General features: G+C 29.1%; 2 protein-coding genes across 4 annotated transcripts in view; one reads left to right on the top strand and one right to left on the bottom strand.

The window, feature by feature from the left end:
• Window positions 1–301: 301 nt before the first annotated feature.
• On the bottom strand, window positions 302–22,536 carry LOC127287992 (protein C12orf4 homolog). Of its 2 annotated transcripts, none has more exons than XM_051315164.1 (11): window positions 22,390–22,536; window positions 7,344–7,414; window positions 6,258–6,770; window positions 4,212–4,433; window positions 3,662–3,865; window positions 1,632–1,747; window positions 1,420–1,556; window positions 1,187–1,304; window positions 997–1,115; window positions 793–918; window positions 302–724 (listed from the first exon to the last, which is right to left on the bottom strand). In XM_051315164.1, exons 3-11 carry the CDS (start codon window positions 6,752–6,754, stop codon window positions 611–613), a joined length of 1,653 nt encoding a protein of 550 aa, XP_051171121.1. In that variant the 5' UTR covers window positions 6,755–6,770; window positions 7,344–7,414; window positions 22,390–22,536; the 3' UTR covers window positions 302–610. The 2 variants fall into 2 exon arrangements, with proteins under 2 accessions (XP_051171121.1, XP_051171120.1); XM_051315163.1 differs by lacking the exon at window positions 22,390–22,536 and adding an exon at window positions 7,579–7,781.
• Window positions 19,903–24,157, top strand: part of LOC127287993 (homeobox protein SIX6-like) — a 59,147-nt gene continuing 54,892 nt past the window's right edge. Inside the window, exon 1 of one of the 2 annotated variants that reach the window (XM_051315165.1) lies at window positions 19,903–21,156. In XM_051315165.1, the coding sequence (XP_051171122.1) occupies window positions 20,513–21,156 (644 nt within the window). In that variant the 5' untranslated portion in view covers window positions 19,903–20,512. The remainder of the gene's footprint in view (window positions 21,157–24,157) is intronic. The other variant, XM_051315166.1, reaches the window with a different exon arrangement.

The following is a 24,157-nucleotide window of genomic DNA, read 5'->3' as shown; positions in this document are numbered from 1 at the left end:
AAGGAACAGGGGTTTGTCTGGCAATCCATCTAAAATTTAGAGAAGACTGAAAAGGAATCTTATTCTAACGTTATCACTTGTAGAACAATAGGGATTTTCTTGAAGAACAACTAATGAAAGTGACACCCAAATAAGAACTTCTTTTTTCTTCAAAAGTGCGTGGTTTATATAGTGGAATATCAATTGATAATTTGGGGATCAATGGTTTAAGGAAAGGGGTTAGCCAGAATTATGTGATTACATTACTATATTTGGTCCTTTCTATGTACTTATTTTTAAAATTAATTATTACAATTCTAAAAATAATTAAAATCTGTTTATTATATACTTATAATTATAATACAAAATTAACTCTTTGTATATATTGAAAATATTTTAACCAGCTAACGCTTTTGAATATATTTTTAAAAGTCCAACTGTATCGAATCTTTAAAAAGATACATCACTTTCTATACTAAAAACCTTTTACTAACTTTTTTTTAAATAACATTATTTTGAATTTATCTCTCGAGAATATTTGATAAGTAAGATGATATCGATCACTCCAAGTTAGGTTAATTTATTTTTTTAAAGTTTTTCAATTAAAACTTTTTTCCTCATCTTTCACATGTCATTTTTTAGGAGTTTGTGGAGTACTTGTAGCCTTAAATACAAGTGGATTTGATACACGAAATATGCTAGGAAGCATAATAGCTAAGGTACCAAATACTTCATCAGACATTCCCTAAAAAAAGTATTTTTTTTTTGTTAAATATTAAAATTAAATATATTTGAATACAATTGGTTTATTACCTTTGGAACTAAAAATTGTAAATTCTTTAATTCTGCCCCACCCCAAGAAGCCATTTCTATCATGAATCCTTTAACACATTTGAATACTAATTCGGCTCTTTTTGTACACCATGCAACTGTCATATCCTATAATATAGAAAATTAATATTTTAATAGTTGTTTATTTATTTAAATTAATTTTTAAAATAAATAACATTCAATTACTTCTGTCATTTCATGTACTAATAATACTGGAATTGTGAGTGTTGTCACATCGTTGCAACATGCATTTTTCAAAATATTTCTTAATCCTAAAATAGCTGGATGTCTGGAATTAATATCACCTACAAAGTAAATAATTTTGTTATAATTATAATTATAAGAAAATCCAATTGAAATATTATGCAATATTTACCTGATCTCAATGAATCATTCACCACCATATGAAATAAAACGTGAACTTGTGCTAAATTTGAATGTCGAGTAATAAAAATATCGCCAGTTTGTAGTGCTTTACTTGATAATTTCTTGACCTAAAGCACGAAAAGTTATATTACAATTATTCACATATATAAATGTGAATAAACCATTTTTATGTAAATGGGATAAGGAAAATTAATTCCATCAAAACAATAATAAATACTTAACCTGAGATTCACTTTCTTCTCTTTGATGTTCTTGTTTCCATGTAATAGCTTCTTTGACATCCTCACGTATTTTTTCTAATTGATCATCAATTGGAGGAAAATGAAATTCTGTAGTAAGTTGACATATCGAACTTAATTCTGTAAATAAGAGTTTTTATTTTTAGTAAACAATTGTATTTTATAACATGTTTGTAAAAATTAATTTTATCACACCTTTCGTGATTCCAGAAAAACTGCCCAAATTACTGTCGCTAAGGAGTACCAATCCACATAAATCATTCGAATACAATCCTAATGCAGTTTGAAGTCGTTGTGGTGTTGGATCCATGCTAATAAAAGTAAATTTCATTTAGAAATAGTTAAAAAGCTTTTGCTATAAATTTTTGTAGCTTTGGGAGATGAATTCTCTCGTACGAATATCCATGCAAAAAAGAATTTTATTATAATAATAACTGAGTAACGTTTGTAATTAAAGAATCAATTTAAGCTCGTAGAGCGAGGGTCTGTTGATTCGACATAAAAATAATAACAAGGTTAATCACTGCCGATGGTTGTTCGCACCTCTATTGAGGAAGGATTTCAAGGTGACAGAGGCACCGCAGTCGAAGCAGTCCAACGAGACCAAGGATTCGAGAGGATCTCTTAATGAGGGTCGGAGGTGACTCGGACAAGGTAGCTTTTACCGCTGAGGTGATCAAGGCTGTTGGCAGCATGAGTAAGGTGCAGACGGTGGATAGGAAAGTTACACTCGAGATCCGCGACCTGGATTTCCTTACCCATGAAGCAGAAATCTAGGAACGAGAACTCGGAAAGCCAAAAAGCAGGAAGGTGACGGTCTTAGGACCCAACAAGTGAGGGATGAAGCTCGTAGTTGTTGTCACTGACCTGAAGAGGCTGCCAGACTGGAGGAATTGGGGCGCATAAAGATTGGCTTTATGTCCTGCCAAATAAGAAACAGAGTCATGGTCGTCCGGTGTCACCGATGCCTGGGTTACGGCCATCTAGCAAGAAGCTGCATGGAAGCAGAAAGTTCTGCTGTTTGCTTTAAGTGCGGGGAAGCCGATCATAAGTTTGCGATTGCAAGAGCAGCCCCAGTTGCTTTTTGTGCAAAGCGAAGTCCGGCAACAAGGTTCCTTTCAACCACGTCGCTGGAAGTGGAGCATGCAGAGTCTTTAGGTCAGTCCTCGAGGAAGTCAAGAAGACTCTCGCAAGAACCAAAGCCAAGTAGGCCAGTAAGATAGGCAACGGCAAGGGTCGCGATAGCGAGATCCCAGGGACCTTCACCTACGAAGTTTAAAGCTTGACGGCAGTTCCGTAGTGTAAGGATTAATCAAGCCAAAGGGTGCTGTTTTTAGTGGGTCGACCAGAACAAAAACGCTCATCCCACATAACCTCGGAGCACCGGGCTCCAAGTATCTGCTTTGGATACTAAGGGTTATGCAGATTTTCAACTTCCCTCGTAAAAAAAAGAAGGTTAATTACAATCAACAACAAATTATTTATTTACACAGTATATTTACAAATGTCAAAAAGTTAACGGAGATAATGGGTGAATCGCGGAAGTTGGTTTCTAGCTGCGATTGTTGGCGTCTATAGGGATAATTTGAGCCGCGGAATCAAGAATATCGGCATCAATCTGGTAACGTTTTATTGAGCCGTGAATTAATTATATCGGCGTCGATTTGAATCGCAATGAGCCGTGAAATCTACCCCTATACTGCCAAAAATCCGTGACCTTACTGCTGCAGCGATATACTGGATAACCACGAGTAAAACTCTTAGTATATCTAAATACGTTAAAAGAACCGAAATAATCTATGTAAGAATCAATAATTTACGATAAGGACGTGATTACAATATGTCGTGTTACGTTACTTTAAACCGATTTACGGATTTAACGAGTGAAACCACGTTGAAAAAAGAGTGATACTCTCTACGATATATATTCGGAGTGAGAATCCTGGGGTAAGACCCCTTGTCTTGAGGGTCAGACCCTCCTCGATTTTGTGAAGCACGAGAGTGACAATTGTCTGCGGGAGCGCAGCTTATATAGCTGATTGGTAGCCAGGGCGCACGCGCGGCGTGATCAGGTACTACGTCGATGTTCTCTGCGGTCGGCAATATATTTATTGACATATGATAATATTTAGTAAAAATATTTACCCGCGAATTTTCAAACTATCGTTACAACTGATGCCTGAGATATATAACTATAGAATTTTTTAAAATGTTTTTTTACTTACCGACTATCATTACGTATAACTCGACAAAAATCTAAAACGTCACCAGTTAAAATACGAATATTGTGCATCTGTTTCATTTGAGATCCCAAATGTATTGTAAAACTTTCTTCTAATTGTGGAAAAACTGTTGTACTTTTTTCATCATTTCTAAAAAAATTATTCAATCCCGGTCTAATAGGAGGAACTGCCACCATAGGTGATTCTCTGTAAAATTAATTACAAATGAAAAATTTTGTTTTATAGTGAATATAAATAAAAAATAAAATAAACAAATATGTTTAATAAATAAAATAAAAATACTGAAATAAAAATTCGAAAATAATTAAGGGGTTAGGTCACTGTGATGCACAAAAATTAGACTACAATGTAAGATTCTTTTACGAAAGCACAATGAAAGAAATGAAACAAATACACGTACGTAACCTTGAATCAACATTGCGATAATATTTGCAATCTTCTGCTACTTTGGTAAATAATTAATTTTTACTAGTTATATAATTTAAAAATGAAAGAATTTGATTTAAAAGAAATTTACTTTGAAAATACTCACACAGGAGTAGACAGCATACTTGTTTGTTGCTCTTCTAATAATCTCATGATCCAATTTCGATGCTGTCGTCTTTGTTCGAGTTTTAATGCATCTATTTTAGACCCCCAATGGCCTTGTAATAAACTCATCTCTTCAAAATGTCGACCAGCCATATCATTAATTGATTTTTCAGTAGAGCCACTTTCCAGTGTTTCCACAGCTATACGCATTTCGTCCGTTTGTCTAAAATATAATTTATTGTATTCGGATCAGAATTTTTCAAACGGATCATATAAAATTTTATAAAACTAATTCTTATGCGATTTCGCCGTATGCTGTTTAAAGTTATACCAAAGTAAAAATTACCGTCACCAAAAACAATTCAGGATCTATTGGAAAAATATTTCATTTCAGAAGACATTTTTCCTTAAAATAATTGAAAACCTTTGAAAACAATGATTTAGTTGGAAATACCTTACCGTCATCCAATTACAATCCCATTTAATCTCTAATTACTGATCTTACAACTAAAAATAAAAAAATTTTAATGCGAAAATTAGTATAATTAAAAAATAATCAACCTCAAAATTATAATTTATAAAACCGAATCAGAAGAATAAATTTAATCAAAAATGCTAACAAATCCTATTGCATCGTTTAGTTTTGAGAATCTTCCAAATCATCATTAATTATAATTAATGAAAAATGCATTCATTTACTATTTCCGAAAACGAATCTGCCCCCGCTTATAAAAATTTGGCTACTGTGTAAACCAAAAAGTTAAATTCCAGCGTTCTAAAAGTTCTCCACACAGCACTAAATGCTCTGCAGAAAAAAATCACAACTTTTTTTGACAGTAATCAGAGTTTTGTTTCATATTAGTTGACAACAGATTATTCAGAATTACGAATGTAGCAATAAATTCTTTGCTCGAAGTCGTGACTGCTGTTCTCACAGCTCTGAGTACTGTGTAGAATTATTTTTTAAGATTAAAGAAATAAAAGAACATTAAACCTTTAATGAAAAATAGACAACAATTTTAAACAAGCGTTCAAGACAATTTTAATCAATTTTAGATGTTTTCTAATATTTTTATGAAAAACAGACTATTTGACTAAGATAATTTATATCTTTTTTTTTACTTTAAGAGATAAATATTTGAAATAATAATGTTGAAACTTATTATTTTTTAATCATAATTATCTATAAATTTAAATTAGGTTGTAATTTGATATTAGCTAAGAAATCTTAAAATCTCAAAACTCGTGAAATACAAATAAATATTTAAAATTTACCCATAATAATTTATTTTAAAAATAATTATTCATTATTTCATTCTAATATAATAACTTTATTTGCTATATAACTAAAAAAATTTTTAAAAACCGATAGTTTTTAAAAAGACTTTTTAAAGTCTTCATTTCTTTATTTCTGTTGTTCATTAACTGTTTATAAACATGCCAATAAAAATGAATATTTGACAAGAAAAAATAACCATGGCTATCTTCTTTTTAATTGACGTTAAACGTTCCTTTGTTTTCTAAATTCTAAAAAATAATTCTACACAGTACTCAGAGCTGTAAGAACAGCAGTCACGACTTCGAGCAAAGAATTTATTGCTACATTCGTAGTTCTGAATAATCTGTTGTTAACTAATATGAAACAAAACTCTGATTACTGTCAAAAAAAAGTTGTGATTATTTTCTGCAGAGCATTCAGTGCTGTGTGGAGAACTTTCAGAACTCTGGAATTTAATTTTTTGGTTTACACAGTAGCCAGTGCTGTGAGAAAAAATACTCAGTGCTTTCAGTTTTTTTCCGTGTGCATTTGTTGATAAAATAATTTTTTTTTAATTTTCAAGATCCTCCGCAATTACAGCAAATTTGCTAAATTTTTTTTTTAAAAGAAACTCAAGTAACCTTTTACTACTAGGAAATGTCATATTACCAACATGAATATAATTTTGACTGAAACTTATTGAAGAATTACCAATCATCAGTCTGTCTCTCATATGCAGAAAACTGACTCAAAGAACACAATATAGTGAAACAAGTGAATTAAACCTACTTTCGTGTCAATTGTTCCTGAGCAGCATTTCTCATTTCAGTAACTTTTGTAACATCTCCTCCATATTTATGTTCAGCCTGCAATATTGGTTCTAAAGAAGGCGAATGTACAAGTCGATGATAAGCAGCAGCAAATAATTCTTCATCCGTTGTTCCTAAGGGTTCAGCATATTCTACAGTTTTTTGTTTGTACATTTTCTCCCAATTTTTAATAATTTCTTCGACATCCAAATCTCCTTCTACTGCAGCGTCAATGTATTTTTCTGCTTTTTCGTCATAAAATTTCAATGTTAAGTTCTTCACAGTACTCTCAAGCGATTCAAATAAATCTTTTTCAATGTATGATGGCAATTTAAATGCTAGCATTGTACGATGCACAAGTTCCTTTATTGAGCCTTGAAATGGAATTCGTAAAGGAATTTCCAATTTGTGTTCTTGATTTGTTGTACATGTTGGAAATGTAAAAACAAATGAATTCTCAATGTAATCTTCACCCATGATTCAATTTTACGATCTGAAAAAAGAATTTTCTTTCTACAACAGTTACTTTAAGTATCTACTATTTTTTATTATTATATGAGTATATTTTTAAAAATATTAATAAATAATTAGATTTTTGTTAATTTGAAAATTTTTATAATTATAAATTGTACCTAGAATTTATTTTTTAAATAAATTTTAATTAATATTATAAATATTTTCAATATGTAACATAGATATTTATTTTTTTAAATAAATAATTAACAAAAACGTAACCTGAACTTGAACGAGAAGATAAAATTAACTGCTTTAATTAGCATGAAAGAGTAAAAATTTAAATTGATATCAGTAAATGTAGATAAAATGTAGTTTTAGAGATTATTTTTCAATAATTAAAATGAATTTAGTTCATATATTTAGTTGTCTGAAAAAAATTAATTAAAAATATTTTTTCAATAATTTAAAAATTTTTTTAAATTAATTATTTATTTAAACTATTAAATGAAACTTATTTTAATTTCCAAATTTTATTTTCAATTTCTAATATATTATTTAAATTGATTTATTTTTTAATATTAAAATATATAACGTGGACAACATGTCATACTTTACTGTACTGAGTGTAATCAATGGTTACGGGGCTGATCAGCTGACACTTCATTCACATTGTTGGAGAACCTTTTAAAAAATAAAAACATAGGAAGTCATTAAAAAATTAGGTATCATTCTTTATTTTTACTAAAAGCATGTATAAACTAGGTGTCTAAAAAGAATGATAGTTTTAAAAACAATTTTAAACATGCTTTATGTATATAATGAGAAAAATATGAGAAATCTCTAACCTTAAAATTATAATCACTACAATCACTTTGTCACATTTTATCCAAGGTTAATTTCAGTTACACATGTCTAGAAAACATTTTAATAGTTTTAAATCGAATATTATTTAATATTCTTAATGTGATCGAAATAATTATTTTCTTTTCAATGTAAAATACTTAATGTATAAAATAAATCTGACCACCACTACATTCCAACTACAGTCTCTGGCATCTATCATAGTCTCTGGCTCTGGCTGTAGTATAAGCACAGTAGCGTAGTAACAAAAAAATATTTCAGCAGCGGGTACTTTTTTAATAAAAAGTTTTTCTTAATAATTAAATTTATTTTCATTTAGTGCACCCAGAAAAAAGATTTCTTTGATTCGAAGAAATCAATTTCTTTGACAAATTTTTTCTTTGATCCAAAGAAAATTTATTTATATTAAACAAATTATCTTTGATTCTAAAAAAATTATTGTCGTTTAAAAAAAAAAATTTATTTAATATACAAATAAATGTTTCTTTGACCCTATATATCAATGTTAGAATTTCTTTGATTTAGTGCAAAAATTTTTTTCATTCAAAGAAAATTTCTTTGAATTAAAGAAATTTTTTTTAAACTAAGAAGCTTTATTTTGTTTCAATGAAAATTTTATTTTGAATGAAAGAAAATAAGTCAAAGAAATTGATTTCTTTAAATCAATAAGAAAAATCTTTTCTCTGAGTGTAATTTTTACTTTATGATTATTATTCAAATCAACAGTATTTAAATTTAATAATTTATTTTATAATTAGGATCAAATATCTAGTTTATTTATTATTTATTTAACAAAAATCAAAACTAAATTTTTCAAATGTCAATTGCACGTGTTTTTTGGTTTATACTGACCTATTTAACTAATTTACTGACAATATTAAAAATTAAGCTACGCTTTTGAATTTCCCATAAAAATCATTAATTAAAATTTATATTTTTAAGTATTTTATTATAAATAAATATTTTTAGATGATTTTACAATTTTCGAATTAAAATTTGACAGATTTTCTTTTCATACGAATTTTTACATAACAAAATGTTTAGCTTTTTGTTTGGCAGAATTTTTATTTTACAATCATTTTCTTTGTATGACTTAATATCTTATTTAAAAGAATTTTAATAATTTAACACAATTCTCATATTCAATCAAACTTTAAGGTGATTCAAATTTTTAAATGAGCGGAAATTCTAATTTACCAAAATTTTAATTTATCCAAATTTTTAAGACGCCGAATTTTCATTTTTCTGAAATTACAAATAGTTAGAAAGATTATGGCGCAATTTTTAAAATTGACCAAGGGGCCATTCATTAATTACGTAAGGGTCCTTAGGGGGAGGGGGGGTTTATAAAATCTCTACATGGTCTTACGTGGGGGGTGGGGGGTAGAAGCTAATCTTACGTAAGATTTTGCCAAGTATTTTCCATTTGTATTGATGTAATTAATTTTTTAATTACATTAATATTGTTAAAAACTTACGTAAGAAGAGGGAGGGGGGGTCCGAAAAATCTTATGTATCCTTACATGGGGGTAGGGGGGGGGTCAAAATTAGCCAAAATCGTCCTTACGTAATTAATGAATGGCCCCCAATCACGATTTTCTTGATTATTTCTAATTGGACAATTTTAAAAATTACGTCAATATCTTTCTGGCCATTAGTAATTTCGGACACATGAAAATTCGGCGTCTAATTAAAAATTTAAAAATTTAGAAATTTGAATCACATAAAATTCGATTGAATATGAGAATTCTTTTAAATTCGATAGCTAAAAATTTTGTTATGTAAAAATTCGTACAAAATAAAATCTGTCAAATTTTAATTTGAAAATTGTAAAATCATCTAAAAAATCATTATTTTTAATAAAATATACTTTAAAATAAAAAAAATCTAATTATTGATTTTTATGGGAAATTCATGCACCTCGAAAATGCCTACTCGGAAGTTTTTGAGGTCGCTGATTATACGAATCAAACGTCATTTTTTGAACATCTAAAATATCGGATTCAATATGGAAACCGTCTTGAAACGTATTTAAAAATAATGTTTATTTTAAACAGGTTTTTAAATTGTTTAATTTTAGACTTTATAACAGTTACATGAAATTTTTTTGTACTATACTGTATATAAATTTAGTTTAAATGATTCTCAAAACGATGATTTCTAAAGTACTTTATGCACAAATCTCTTATTTGTTTTTACAAATGGTATTTTTTAGAATGTATAATGCATAAATGTGTTAATATCAGCGATGAAAATACAATATATTTTTTCGATAGTCCATTGTAGATGTGTGTATATTTTTGATATTTATATATATGAATTCATCGGTTTAGAGTTAATAAATGTAGCCAATGATGCGAATTCGAGTAGATGTTATAAGTAGAAAAGAAATACATTTTGGCTTGTATATATATATATACGATACATTTGCTTGCCATTCGCGTATAATCGTTCCGCCATTGCAAGCGGAAAATTCACAACGCTGTCGAATTACGAGCTACTTCAGCTGCGAAATGCCTACAGGGCGATAAATTTTTCTGGTTGCATTTGCCAACAAAATGGGAGAGAAATAGCTGTTACGGTCGAGTGATGCACTCGGCGATGCATCCACAAAATTATGTGCTGGGCACTGCACATATATACACGATGAGGATTAAAAATTTTGATAAATTCACGTGACGAACGCGGTACGCCCGAATATACACGATATGCGAGTCTGGGATCATCCAAATATATGGATGTCGAGCGTTAAAACGTATATATTAATTGGGTGTCTACACTAAAAAATTTGATTATTATTACCATCTCGATTACCATAGAGATATTTACTTGAAACTTGTTAATCGAGGGTTTATGAGATTGATGATTACGCATCTGGAGACAGATTTTAACGAATTTTTCAAAATCAACTGAATTTGCTTTAATATATCTATTCAGTTTTATGCAGACGGTGAACCAATATTTTTTTCCGCGTATATAAATAGTAATAAATAATAAAAATAATAATATGTAATAATAAATAAGTATTTTTTAAAGAGGGAATTCCTCATAAACAGCCAAACGCGAGAGGAAAAGGGGATTCCCATCACGCGACCTATATATATATATATAGATGAGTTGATTAAACGCAATACTTGTACCGCTAATGATGATACAAGAAACGCTGTAAGTATTTCCAAAATATTAATTAAAATTAAAATTTTATTTAAATTATTCATTTTATTATACCTAATACAGGTATATTAAAAATATAATTGAATCGTAAACCGGAACTCTCCGCAGTTTCTGCGCATTTCTGTCAATTTTTACTCTAGAAATAGTAAAATTTACTATTTCCAGCATAATTTTTACTATTTCAGGAGTTTCCATTTTTCTCCTTTGAAACTATTCAAGAATTGGTAAATTAAAAAAAAATGATAAAATATTCAAAAAGGTAATGTTAAGTGTTGCCATCTGTTGTATTTAGCACTTGGCTTGCATATTATATCGATAATATCACATTTAATTTAATTTAATTTAATTTAATTTACCACATTTAACTTAATTTAATTTATCACATTTAAATTAAAATATTTAATTATAAATATATCTTATCATTTTTCACCATTTTCAATGTATATTACTATTAAAACTAATGAAACATCACACACTATGAAAACTGACAGATAAGCACTTTTACACTTTACTCATTAATAATTTATTAATTACAAATTATAGTTTATCAAAACTATTGGATAAATCAATGCATGTAATCAATGCTTCATTCCACCAGGGTCGATATTAAAACCTAATATTTTAAACAAAATAAAAATATAACCGTTTCCCCTGTTGATATGAAACCATTCATACATCTGAGATATCTGATGCGTTCAACAATGCATGAAACCGCATCGAGATGTATTCTTCGTTATTATGGTACACCAGGGTGAAATATTAAATTTGACACCTAGTTGTAATTTTAGTGTGAAATTTTGGCAACAAAGTAACTGTAATGTTATTAGTAAATTCGGTTTTAGAAATCAGAAAAAAATTTATAGAGACACGAACAAATCTTGTTGGAAATTGAGAAGTTGTGTGAAAATCTATACCAATAATAAATTCCACGAAAGTTAGTGTCAAAAATATTTAGGATGTTCAAAAATTTAGTTTTGACAACAACATATATATGTATACTCGATGGGCTAACTTTTTATTAAGTATTTTAGGAGAAAAGTATCTAAAACTGAAAATCCAGCATTTATTTTGGTATAACCGGTACAACATTCAAAATAATTATTATACGAAAATTCATTTCCTATTAAGTAAAAAAGAACTCATGTACTTCGATTTTATACACAAATGACTTATTTTTGTATCAGAAAATTGAAAATAAGTCAATTATAATTTTACAAAGGCACAAAGGGTACAACATAACCTCAAAAAGTAACATTATTATAATTTTACATGGTTTTCAAGTTTATTTAAAATCTTGTTTGATTTAAAATATCTTAAAAAACAATAATGGACCTTATTAAGTTATTTAATTAATCTAAAATTTGTTAATTTGAAATTTGTTTAAATTATCATTCCTAACCTAAAAAAAATTCAGTAATTATATAATTAAATTCCTCTAATAATAATTTTTCTGCAATTTTTTTAAAAATTATTTACAGAATATGTAGTTAAAAGTTTCCATACTGTTTAATTCGATGAAAAAATTTTTTTCTTTATTTTATGAACAAAATACAAATTTTGTACCATAATAGCTCCAAACGTGGAGTTATTCCAATACAAACTTTGAGTTTATAATAACTTAGATAGAAAAAAATTTTTTCTAATAAAACTTAGAGAAGATCTTTAGAAGGATATTGTCTACAATACATACTGAATTTTTTTTTTAAATTTAGGGGTAGCCCCGGACACTTAAGCTTTTTGTTAAATAAACTTTGAATATTTTATGAAAATTCATTAAATTGGTTTATGCTAAAGACAAGGTCTCCTGTTAATTTTTAAAATGAATCCAATTATAAAATAAATATATTAATTGAGAGAAAAAGAACAAATATGAGTATAATGATAATTACTATATATCAAAAGTTTGTCCGGGTAGCTCTGGTCAGAGGAAAAGGAACTTTTTATTAAAATTATTTAATTTTTTAAAATAACGACAAATTATGGCTTAAACAATCAGCACAATCTAATTCATAGAAATAAATTTAAAACTGTATTAAATGGTGACGAAAAGTCAAAATATAATATGTATAATTTTTGTTTGATTTATTATTTTTTTAATCTCACGTTTATTATTATCATTCCTAGCAGACGACAAATTTTAAGTTTCTTTTTTTTTCTTTTTCAAGAATTACGGTTACAGTATACCGAGTAAGTCAAATAAGAAAGTAATTTTTTTTTTTTGAATTGGATCTAAACTTTTCACTCAGAAAAAGAGGATAAAAAAATTGTTGCATTTTAAAAGTTCTTTAAAGTAAATTCTCATCGCTTCTCGAGACGTTGTATATATGTATAATTTAAGCATATTTTCTGACGACGATATCCACTTTCTAACAAAACATTGAAATAATATATGCATATGCTCACAGTGTATCCCATATCTTCTATGTTAAACATAAACGTAAGAAAAAAAGAAGGTACAAGTGGCGCCATGGAAACGCATCTACAAAGGTGTTTACTCAGGAGTTTTCGAACGAAGCAATATACGAGACGTGAATGAGGGTTCAAGCGAACTCAACTGTAATTCGAGGTCGCTCGAGTTGATGTCGAGAGTGCAACGTTGGAAAAAGTTGGGCGACATTAGGAGTCACAAGATGATGAGACGCATCTGCGGTGGCGCCACAGTGATTTGTTTGTTTTACTTTCGTTTAGCTCGACTCACCACACTATCCCTCCACTTCTAACCGGTGGTTAATGAGTTCGTATTAATGGGCCAGTATGGACAACCCAATGGTTTTATTCTTAGTTCATTATTGTTTATCTTTGATGGCTCAAAAGCTTATACAAAAATCTTGAGATGATCATAACATTGTCAATGAATGCCATCCATCTTTGGCTCATCAATAGCAGGTAATAATAAAAAATATTTATTTCCTAAAAAAATTTATTTTAATAAAATTTAAAAATATTTCATTAAAACAAAGAAATGTGATTTAGCTGTAGCAGCAAATAAGCATTAGCTGAAATCAGTTAGATGAAAAGTATTAGCTTCAATCCTTAGCTACCGAGGATTAGCAAGTCCGTGCGTGCAAACCCCTTTATCCGGCCGGCATTGCGGCGTGATGCCAGTTTTACTTCGCGTCAAAATACAGGGACAGTTAACCGTTTAAGTTTTGTTAAATGCAGTGATATATTGGTAAGTAAATATTAATTATTATTCAAAAATGTTGAATGAAGAACTAGTGTAGCTTCTCCAAAAATAGGATATGGAGGATATATATAAACGCTTTGAAATAGTATAACGAATTCAGTTGCGCACACTTAACCTAAAAATTAAATATTTGATTATTACAACAAAATTTTTATATAAAATAAAAGGCAATTTAAAGGAAAATCGAAAGATGTGATTAGTTTTTTCCTAATTAGGAACAGGCGTTGTATAGGGCCCAAAAGTCAGTTTTTAGGATTTTAGTAATTGGAAATGTAATTTGAACAACCGACTAGAACTTATATATACTTTTTGAAAAGAATATTAAATTTCTTGGAAGAAGCTTCTGAAACCGAATATGACTCGCGGTTTATTCGTGCAGTGTTTTTCGCGATATGTTCATCTAGCTATTCGCATTAACCGTCAAAATCGCTGGGATATTAGGACATACTCAGAAGCACAACGCAGCGCCTGGTAGGTAGTGTATTATTTTTCCGTAGCGTCCGTACCTCCTGCCGGCCAAATTGGCTCCAACGGAATCTCAAATTTCGGTTACTTGACACCATATCCTCTCTATATACTCGATTGCCTAAAGAAGTCTATAACATTCCATTGAGTGAGATCTGAGATCGCTATAATCGAGGAACCGTGGGGTCTCTGACCGCCGCCATATTCAAACACGTACCATATATAGCAATATATGGGGAAAGAAATATACTGTGTTAGGATGCGGTGTAACTTAATAGCCTTCCCATTTGCAGATCATAATTCGTTACAAAGGCTGATCACCACATCGCACGCAATCATGATCCACGTCAAACAATCTGAAGATCATATACAAATCAGCCTTTTTCCCCTCGATTTTATTTTCCAATATACCCTCTGCAATTTTATTCTTTTAGGTTAAGATTTTCTTGGCAATTAACATCAGTGTCTTATATTAAAATTATAATCTATATATGAAATAAGGTTTAATAATTATGTTTGGTTTGAAGTTTTTTCAAAATTTTTTATTATTACACCCAATTGCATAAATGCTTTCCTTCCGGTGTCAGGATTTTTCAAAATGTCATCAAACCGGAAGGACATCAGCATTTATGCAATTTTCCCATTGATTAATTTTTTAAAGGTTTGCGAGTATTAAAATTATTAATATTTTATCTAAATTTTGAAGTTGTGTTCGTTTCTTGGTTAGGGGAGTTTAAAGTTATGTTTGTCGGATACATAGTCCTAAGTCCTGGAACCCTATGCCCTTGAATTTTAAGGTTATGTTTCATCTTTGACCTTGAATCGTGAAACCCTATGCCCTTGAATTTTAAGGTTATGTTTGATCCATGACTTTGAATCATGGAGACCTTGGACCTTGATTTTGAGGTTATGTTCGTTTTAATACTAATCTTTTTATAATATAGAGATAAATTTAAAGTTTGTAAGTTTTGAGGTTAACTTTGTATTCAGAATCAATTTAGAATATAAATAATATTTGTTACTTACCTTGCATAAGTTTACGTAGACGCCAAAATCCACAAACAAGTACTAATAAAAGAAAGGGGACCGAAACTAATATTAATTCTCAAATTCATACTTTTGAAAATTTCTGACAACAACGAGAAAATAACAGATAAATTTTAAGAATAGTTTCCAATAAACTTTTCTACATTCCTTACCATCAACCAAAAAAAAAAGGAAAAAGAGAAAAAAAGAAAAGGAAAAAAATCAAAACATCTAAACACATGGTAAAACTCTCACAAACATGCATCAAACCAATACATTATTGCATATACAAATTTAAAAAAAGGGACCGTAACTAATTTACAATGATCCTTTGCTCAGTTTTCCACTTTACTCCTCTCGAAAAAACATCTCAATTTTATCTTCAGTGATAATTTCTAATAATAACTAAATAAAAATCTATATTTAAAAAAATAATCACAATTAAAAAATAATGTTAAATGAAACTAAAAAAAATGTTCGGTATACAAAAAAACCAATAGTGTCTCAGAAATTACAATAAAACTCTTCTGTGATCAATGCCAAAGGAATTATGTTCATACCTTGAACATAACATCACATTATTTTATTATATTATTGTATCACAAAATCATCATTTAATTATTATACGCACGTATAGATTTTAGTTTTCTCCCGGCAGTAATGTGCTCCATCAGGATCATAAAATTTTACATATATTGAGGTCAAATAGAAAAAACTCGATTAGTATCAGATAAAGGTAATTTGGACGAAATAAAACAATTCCTATATAGGTATTTTAATCGAATAATAATATTTACACACAATTAAAAGTTTAAAAACAGAATATATAGTTATATTTTGTATATATATACTCCCTACATGCCTTTTCACAAAGAAAAAAAAACGACAATATATCAACCTATATATATATAGAACATTATATTGTGTCAGAATAGCAGGAGTATATTGTCGAATTATAATAGTCGCTGAATATGGTCTGCTTTTCCAATGGATCATTATGCCAAGGTGTGAACCATTGGAACGCAAATACTTATAGTTGAAGCACAAAAGTAAAGCTCGAGAAGCAAGCCGCTTACGATCAATCTAAATCTCCTGATCTGCTTTCGGTTGTCCAAAAGTGTCCAGCTTACAATACGAAACCAGGAGGATATGTTTTTTAAATGCCCACCAGCGCTATATAATACATATATATATACTTTCACAGATATATATTTCTCTTTCGTCCCTTCTGATGTACTCAAGGGTGCAAATTGCAAGTCTCTATATTTCCATAGAAGGCACGTTCTACTTTTTTCCCTCAATGTATAATATACATACATATATATATACATATAATGTATTTTACAGGGTGACCTTAAAAGATTTACCATATATCGAATTAATGTTGCAAACGCATCAGCCTAAAATTATTCTAAATTTAAAAATAAGACTCATATGCATTATATTATATTTTTTGAAATTACTGGTTTACAAAAATTACATCACCCTGAGTAAATTCTAAACAAATTTTATGATTAATAATAATAATGCACAGGAAAATGGATTATACGATTATTATCATATTATTATTATTAAGCATATATATATATTATATATAATATAATTCTTAAATATGGTTTAATCTCCATTTGAAATAATTATTCTTACTATATGGATCTATAAAGTTTATAAACTTTATATAATCCAATCCTTATTTGCGGGCTTTTGATCTATTTCTCACTTTGCCTAATCTTCAAGTAAAATAATTCTTTTTAACCTAATCGTCGCACTTTTAACCAGATAATAAATTTCTTTTTTGGCCTAAACTTATATTATTAGACACTCGTTCATAAACGCGAAGCAACAGAGAAAAAGACAGATATATTTGTGTTATCTTTGCTTTCTCTCATTCTTCGCGTTTATCAACAAATATCAACTGAAGTTTAGATAAAAAGAGATTTTATATATAGTTATTTGACGATTAGATTAAAAAAGAATTATTTTACATGAAGATTAGGCCAAATGATAATTAGTCTAAATAATGATTAATCTGCAAATAAGGATTGGATTAAATAAATTTTAGATCCAATAAGAATATATTTATATGTCAACTGACGATTATAGAGGCCATTTGAGAATTATAGGGCAGATAAAAATTAAGAATTGGGTATATTTATTGAAGTTTAGGACACATAAGAATTATATAGGTTATTGATAAAGATTAGACCAAATAAGAAAATTTTGGGTTTAATACAGATTAGAATAAATAAGAATTGGGGACAGTTAAATATTGGGCCATTTGAGAATTAGGGCAGATAAAAATTGAGCATTATAGGCTAGATTATTGGTTTAACCAATTCTGGTTAAAAGTTAATCAGCGATTAAATCTCTAACCGACCAATCATAAGCCGTTGAATTTTGGCTTTAATCGCTGATTAACTTTTAACCGGAGTTGGTGAAATTGGTTGAACAAACATTATAGGTCATATACAAGAATTATAAGCCATATATATTAATAAGTATAGGCCGCAAATATAAGAATTAGGTTTTTAAAAAGATTAGGGCATAAACATAAGAGTTAGTCCTGATAAAGATTATAGGCCAAATACGACTTGGGTTAAATATATACCTGATATTATAGAATAAATAAGAATTGGGACACATGCAGTTATATTTAGATTAAAGTTAACGATATATACGCATAAAATTTGAATTAGTGAAAAGTAACACAGAAAATTATAATATATTAAAATAAGCTGCAACGCTTATTATTTTAATCCAATTTTGCTTATTTTAATACCAAAATGGATTAAAATAAGCAAAATAGGATTAAAATAATAAGCGTTGCAGCTTATTTTAATGCCTTTTAATTTTCTGTGAAAGATATATTAATTCACATTAGTAAGAGTTTTTACTATATAATATTACTATTTGATTTAGTTATTTTTAATTTTTTACTAAAGTTTTTGTAAAAATTTACTTAAAATTAGTTAAAATTCTTACTATGTAATTTAAATTAGTAGCTCGCACTTTTCACTATAATTCATATATTTAGAGAGTATATGTTAGTTATAGATACATAAAAATTATGCCATATATAGTTAAAAATTGTGATAAATAATTCCCTCACAGCACACTATAGGATATTTAAGGATATTCCTGGGACATCCTATAGGGATATTTTTTTGATTCCGGCGGTTTGGATATCCTAGAACATCCCCAGGATATCCTTAAAGATCCCAGTGTGCTGTGAGGGTTATGTCGAATGGAGTTTAGGCCATACGCATAAAAGAATTATATATATATACATCAAAAATATTAAGGAAAATCGGTTTAAAAATCAAGATAAGGCCAAAAACGAGGATTAGATTAAATATAAAGTTTTATATAGCATTAGATTAATATACAGATGGAGGCAAGTGAGAATTAGATTGTGACAATCGAAATTTATTGTAAGTCTGACCATTTATTTAAATTTTGAGAAAATGCGCCTTTAAAAATGCAAGTCTAAAAAAAGAAATGTTAGTTTCTGTTAAGTATTACAGTTGCGCCTTCACCGGGTGTTAATTGTGTTACACCCGTTACACCATTTGTGGTGTAACACTCTTTCCCGTGTAGTTTTTTTTAAATCGATAATGCTTGTTTTTTATAATATACTTTTTATTTACACATCAAAAATCTCGGATTTCGATTTTTTACTCCGTGAGGGATGGCTATATGATTATGATCTGGAACCTCTGAACCCAGCTGACAATGAATTTAAGTGCGCATGCGCCCTTACATCTCAATAGAGAGCTACTGTAATTCTCCAATATAGAGTCATATAGTGAACTTGACCACACTTGAATTTCAAGTTCTTATTTTGGAATCGCGATAAATTAATGGAAATTGTTTTCTCCGAAATATATATTAAATGCAGAAATTTATTTTAAAATATAAAGAAGTCGATTAAACGGCAGTCACAATTCTGAAACAAAAAACTGTGAATCTTCGCCTGTTATTGTCGAACCACAAGTCATGAATTGAAAAGGACGAGAGATTACGGCAGCTCGAGGATCATGTTCGACTGTTCCTTCCTTGCTTTCGTCTGCCTCTATATTCTACCAACTAGAACCTGTCAACTTACCACCCCTCACTCCTCTCTTTCTCTCTCTCTCTCTCTCCCTTTCATTCACACGACCAAGTAGAAAAGCACACCACCCGTCCCGGCTTTGAGAAGCAGAGAGGCGTGAGAGATCAACGCAAAAGAGGGGAGAAATACCCGTTGAGTGGGGGATCAAAATCCATATCGAAGTGGGGATAATTAAACCGACACAAGCCCAACGGAGGACACAGGGAGGAGGACGAAGTATGGTTACCATGGATACAGGGATTGGATCGGGCCAATCATCGGTTGCCAAGAAGGCGTGGCTTCTCATTGGCTGAGGTTCCATCCGCGAGGAGATAGGTAGGAAGGTGGCGAACGAGCCAACTCCCGGTGCGACGGGCGGACAAACGTATCATGCTGGGTAGGGCTGGGTCCGAGATGTCGAGTTGTAAACGAAACCAGTTTGCTATTCGATACGATCGAGGCAACAGCAGCCCCGCGATATCTTAAAAAACCAGAAGAAACCGTGTGGTATCGCCGGTTTTCCAGGACCAACCCTCCACCAAATCCCCCCCTCACCCACCCCCCCTCGAGGTTCATCTCCTCGAGAGATGAACGCTATCAATGTTCATTTTAATGCTCGATATATGTCTTCCAAGTAACTGATGTTCTCCAAAGAGGATCGAATATGTTAAATAATGTAATTATTTGTGAAGGACTGCAGTGACAATTTGTCGATTTAAGTGTATTGTGTTAGTGTTTATAGAAACTAAGTGTCAGTGTCATTATTTTCCAGTATTTCCAATTTTTATAATGCTTTGGTTGTTTCTGTTGATTGGAAGACGAAAAGAAGAGGGAAATTCAAAAATTCCTTGAGAGGAATATATGAATATGACGGAGAGTTCGATGCCTTTGTGAAAATTTGGAAGAAACAGAGATATAGTTTTAAAATCCGAGTGTAAAGAGAAAAGAGATTTAATTAAAGAGAAAAGTGATACCGATGTCAGCCGTGGCACCAGCTGGTCCCGGCGCTACAGGGCCGAGTCCGAACGGTCCGATAGTACCATCACCAGTTTTTGCATTGCCAACACTGTCCTTTACAGTGGGTCAGGTGGCATCAGTTTGTGAAACACTGGAGGAAAGTGGTGATATTGAAAGATTGGCGAGGTTCCTCTGGAGTCTTCCGGTGGCACATCCCAATATTCAAGAACTCAACGAAAGTGAAGCTGTGTTAAGAGCAAGGGCCATTGTTGCATTTCACGCGGGACATTATAGAGAACTTTACGCAATTCTTGAGAGGCACAAATTCACCAAAGATTCACACGGGAAATTGCAAGCAATGTGGCTTGAGGCACATTATCAGGAGGCAGAAAAGTTAAGGGGTCGACCACTTGGTCCAGTGGACAAGTATAGGGTGCGAAAGAAATTTCCATTGCCCAGAACCATATGGGATGGAGAGCAAAAGACTCATTGTTTTAAGGAGCGAACGAGATCGCTTTTAAGAGAGTGGTACCTTCAAGATCCTTATCCAAATCCGGGAAAGAAAAGGGAGCTAGCTTCTGCCACTGGGTTAACGCCTACGCAGGTTGGTAACTGGTTCAAAAATAGGAGACAAAGGGATAGAGCTGCGGCTGCAAAAAATAGGTAGGTTGTCACAACAAACTGCATTGTACCTATAATATCCTGTTTAAGGATAAAAATTTTCATGTAAAACAAAAATTTGGTGTATTTTGCACTAATACAACTAATACACTGCACTAATAACCTATAAAGTTATATTAATAACTATATTAAGTGGCGAGAATTACCAACAATAACTAAATTTGTGGACAGTACAGATGCTTTTATCCCAGTGTGTTATATTTTTCTTCGGTTAGGTCAACCATAAAACAAATATATAATCAAGGGTATATATAAGATTATCTTCATAAAAGAGACCAGAAAATGTTACATTCAATTGTTTTCTAACAAGATGTTTTTGTTTTTGCTTCGAATGCAAGCAAATAATCATTGGCTGAAAAGAAGTTTTCAAATAAATAACTAATTAAATTTAAAATATTTAATATGTAGAAATTTGATATTCGGTTATTTTTTAAATATCTCAAATGGATGGAAATGCATATATACATCTCAAATCACAAAAGATATTGTTTAAAATAAGTTAAATAACATTAGGACAAATGGATTTTTTAATAAATTTTCCTTAGTTTCGAAATCATACTGCGATTTCCTCTTCAGAAAATCTGACAATAAATAAAATAAAATAAGTTAAAAAACAAAAATACAAAGAATTAAATCAATATGAGACAAAAATTTACAATGAAATAATATAAAATATTAAAATAAAAACAACTTTAAAGAATTAACAAAAATACAAAAAAGAACAAAAATTGAAAAAAATTCTAAAAGGAAATTATGAAATAAAATTAATACAAATTACAAAATAATATGAAGGAACAAAATATTCAAAAATAAAACAAAATAAAAATACAAAAAACCTAAAACAATATACAAAAATAATAAGAAATAAATTTTTTACTAAATAATACGATAAAAACTTAGCAAACAGTTATTCTATAACAATCGTCGTTAAAATTTGTCATAAAATAAATATTCAAAATACCCATACGTTGGAGAAATATAGTATTTGGATTGTCAGAATTAAAATATAAATTAAATAAAAGTAATAAATTAATTTAAAAGTAAAATAAAACATATTAAATGAAATTAAAATTAATGTCATTAAAAGTAAAATAAAAATTGAAAATCTAATTTAAAGTATAATTAAAAATAAAAGGAAAAGTTAACAAACATATTAAATAATAAATTAAATTTAAAAAATGTAAAATTGACAATTAAAATAAAATAAGAACATACCACAAAAATAATCCATTGTTAAACCAAAACTCAAATACAGGCAAAACATGATTAAAATTTTTTTAAAAATTAATAACTGTTATTAAAGTTAATAAAGTTGTGAAGCTTATAAAAGCACGATTATGACTGAATTCCAAACACTGTACATATACATATATCTTCCTTACAATATTCATAAAGTGAAAATAAAAATAAAATGAAACAGAAATTAAAAACAAAAATATAAGAATATAAGAAAAGAGTATGCGGGAAGAATGAGTATTTATTTATAATCAATTTATTAGAAAAAAAATTTTTAAATCATATACGATTTATATCAAAGTTCACCAAATCTGTTTGTTTATTTCAACTGGTTATTAAATACATTAAAGTTTTGAGTTTTTTTTTTTAATTGCATAAAATGAAAACATTAACCCTATTAGTTATACTTATAAAAGTTATAAATTTTAAAATTTTTTTCATATACACTACAGAAAAATTTATTTGATTCAAATATCGGTTACTTGACCTATCAACAAATAATTATTTATTTGTATTAAATAATTATTATTTGAGTGAATTAAATTATAAAATAATCCATCCAAAGATTAAAATTGTAAACTTTTAAAAATTGGATTAAGAAACGTTTGTATTTGTACGAAATTCGAAAACTTTTAAAAATTGGACTTATAGAAACGTTTCTATATATATTATATTCACGAAATTCAAGAACAAATTTAATACAAAATTTGGTTTAAGTAAATATTTATTTGATAATAGTCAAGAATTTGATTATTTGAATCAGATAAATTTTTTTAGTGTGTTTCTTTATACAATATAAAAGTATAAACAAAGTTCTTCATTTGGTTTAAATATTCGCGCCCACTATAATGTAAAAGTGTATAAAATTCTCATTTTAAAATTCTTTACTGGATTTTAAATTTAATTTCGTTTTTATAGAAAAAAAATTTTCTGAATGCACTTTAATATGAAACAGAGTATAATGCACATGATTTTTACTTGTACTGAAAAATATAGTCTCATGTCAAAAAAAAAAGGATTTTGTTTGGAAATTATTGTCGAGACAACATAATGAATTATACTTTGTACACAAAAATAAAGTAAATATCAAATTTTTAAAAAATATTTTCAAATATATAATAATCTTATTATATACATATCTTTAGTTAACTTTTATGTTACAATAGTTATGTTAAAATTTGTTAAAACTTGTATATTTCCATAGCGTATTTGATTTATTACTAAAAAATCAAAATTAATTAAAATATTAAAAAATTAAGTTTATAAAAGTTTTTCATTATAATTTATTTATAAAAATTTTACTCTTTTCCACGGCTTGAAAATACTTTTAGAAAATTTGTTTTTTATTTTCTTTTTGTGTATAAATATAAGTTTATAAATGATAGAAGATAAAACAAAAATCAAATATTATACTTTTTTTAGTTCTTGTATAGGAATTATTCATATATATCCGTCGGCTCTTTTTAATTATTAAATCCATAAAACTTTCTAGGGATATCCATGGATATTTTAATTTCCGGATGGTACCGGATATCCCTGTCCGTAGGATATTTTGAAATATTCGTTGCTGTGAGGGAAATATAACTAAAAAAATTTGTTTCTTTAAGAAATTCTTCATTAATTGACCATAAACAACTCTGTCTAAAAAAAATTTGAGTTTAGTTGGAACAACATAAATTTTTGTTGATTACACCGTCACAGCTAAAATGTGAAAATTCAGTTTATTTCTAATAATTTCTATATAAAA

Source organism: Leptopilina boulardi, unplaced genomic scaffold, assembly GCF_019393585.1.
Source record: "Leptopilina boulardi isolate dan_hultmark-lab unplaced genomic scaffold, ZJU_Lbou_2.1 LbouV2_38, whole genome shotgun sequence".
Taxonomy (NCBI): Eukaryota; Metazoa; Arthropoda; class Insecta; order Hymenoptera; family Figitidae; genus Leptopilina; species Leptopilina boulardi.
The sequence above is the reverse complement of the archived record's forward strand: the minus strand, read 5'-3'. Positions and strand labels throughout refer to the sequence as shown.